The 1,453-nt window shown below is 38.0% G+C and overlaps 1 protein-coding gene across 1 annotated transcript in view; it reads right to left on the reverse strand.

Annotated features, from left to right (window-relative positions):
* The window catches only part of LOC106876326 (lanC-like protein 2), a 20,605-nt gene that overhangs the window by 4,637 nt on the left and 14,515 nt on the right, over positions 1-1,453 (reverse strand). The window contains exon 8 of the mRNA XM_014924827.2: positions 408-480. Within this exon, the coding sequence (XP_014780313.1) occupies positions 408-480 (73 nt within the window). The remainder of the gene's footprint in view (positions 1-407; positions 481-1,453) is intronic.

Consider the following 1,453-nt stretch of genomic DNA (forward strand, 5'->3'; position numbering starts at 1 on the left):
ATATATATATATATATATATATATATATATACACATACAAGGTCTGATCAATAAGTACCAGACTGTTGCCATAGTAACAAAGCTAAAGCATGCAGAGTGAAGCCACTTGACAAAGGTTGACCTTGAACTCTGCTGTGCACATGCACTAAGTTATAATGTTCTAGCTTACTTCTGCTGTGTAGCATGTGATCGTCGCATTAACAACGACAGAGAAAGTTGTCATGGCGATACCTGCTCAGAGGCCAATGCAAAATTGCAGAAAGTATACGGAGAGGAGTGTATGAGTTGCACACAAGTGTACAAGTGGTTCAGACGTTACCAGGGTTAGGGTAGAGTTTCACTCATGAATATTTAAAAATGGTTATTCCATTTATTATTTTAAAATGTATACTGTATTACAAAATTACCTTCAAATAAGGAGAACGGACGGTCAGCAATACGACAGCCATGTCTGCCATAATCAAAACACCATTCTGCAAACTAACAAAAACAAACAAGAAACAAATATAATAAATGATAATATTAATGTCTCAAAGAAACAAGAAACCATTATACTCTTTATGGAGGTACTCTCCACAGACAGCCTACATTGTATTTTTCATCTAGAACTCACCAACCATTCATATCACATGTCCACAGTAGCACAATAATCTTTTGCATGCTTCAAGTGATACCCTTAATGCTCAGCTAACTTAAGCTTAGCTTTTCATATCAATTAATATCACACATCAACAAACCATGCTTGCCTCACATCTCTCAAATCTATACATTTTCTACATACTGTACTTGTTTTTCTACATTTATCTTCTCCATTTAGATAGCAGAAACTATCAAATATGTTTAGTGAGTCACTGTCAACTATTCTAATGCATTATTTATACATCTGAAATCCAGATTCTCCATCATTTATACATCTGAAATCCAGGTTCTCCATCATTTTGCAAGACATCCCACTGCACCTTTTGTGTACTAACTGCTTATTCAGGATATATAGTATTGAGTTCCAACCAACTCTCTTCCTACATACTGAACAAGACTAGTTCCCAGATAGCACAAGGATTTAGTGCTATCTTTAATTTTTCTTCCATCAGGTTATGAAAGTTACAGAGAGGGTCATAGCCCAACTAATTAGGGAGCGAATCAATTTAGATGAGATGCAGTTTGGGTTCGTGCCAGGTAAAAGCACTACTGATGCCTTATTTCTAGTGAGACAGTTGCAGGAGAAATACCTAGCTAAGGATAAACCTCTGTACCTGGCTTTCGTTGACATCTAGAAAGCCTTTGACAGGGTCCCCCGATCCCTTATCTGGTGGTCAATGAGGAAACTTGGGATAGAAGAATGGTTAGTGAGAGCTGTGCGAGCCATGTACAGAGATGCTGCCAGTAAGGTGAGGGTTGGAAATGAGTACAGCAATGAATTCCGGGTAGAGGTAGGGGTCCACCAAGGTTCCGT

This window comes from Octopus bimaculoides, chromosome 1 (genome assembly GCF_001194135.2).
Source record: "Octopus bimaculoides isolate UCB-OBI-ISO-001 chromosome 1, ASM119413v2, whole genome shotgun sequence".
Taxonomy (NCBI): Eukaryota; Metazoa; Mollusca; class Cephalopoda; order Octopoda; family Octopodidae; genus Octopus; species Octopus bimaculoides.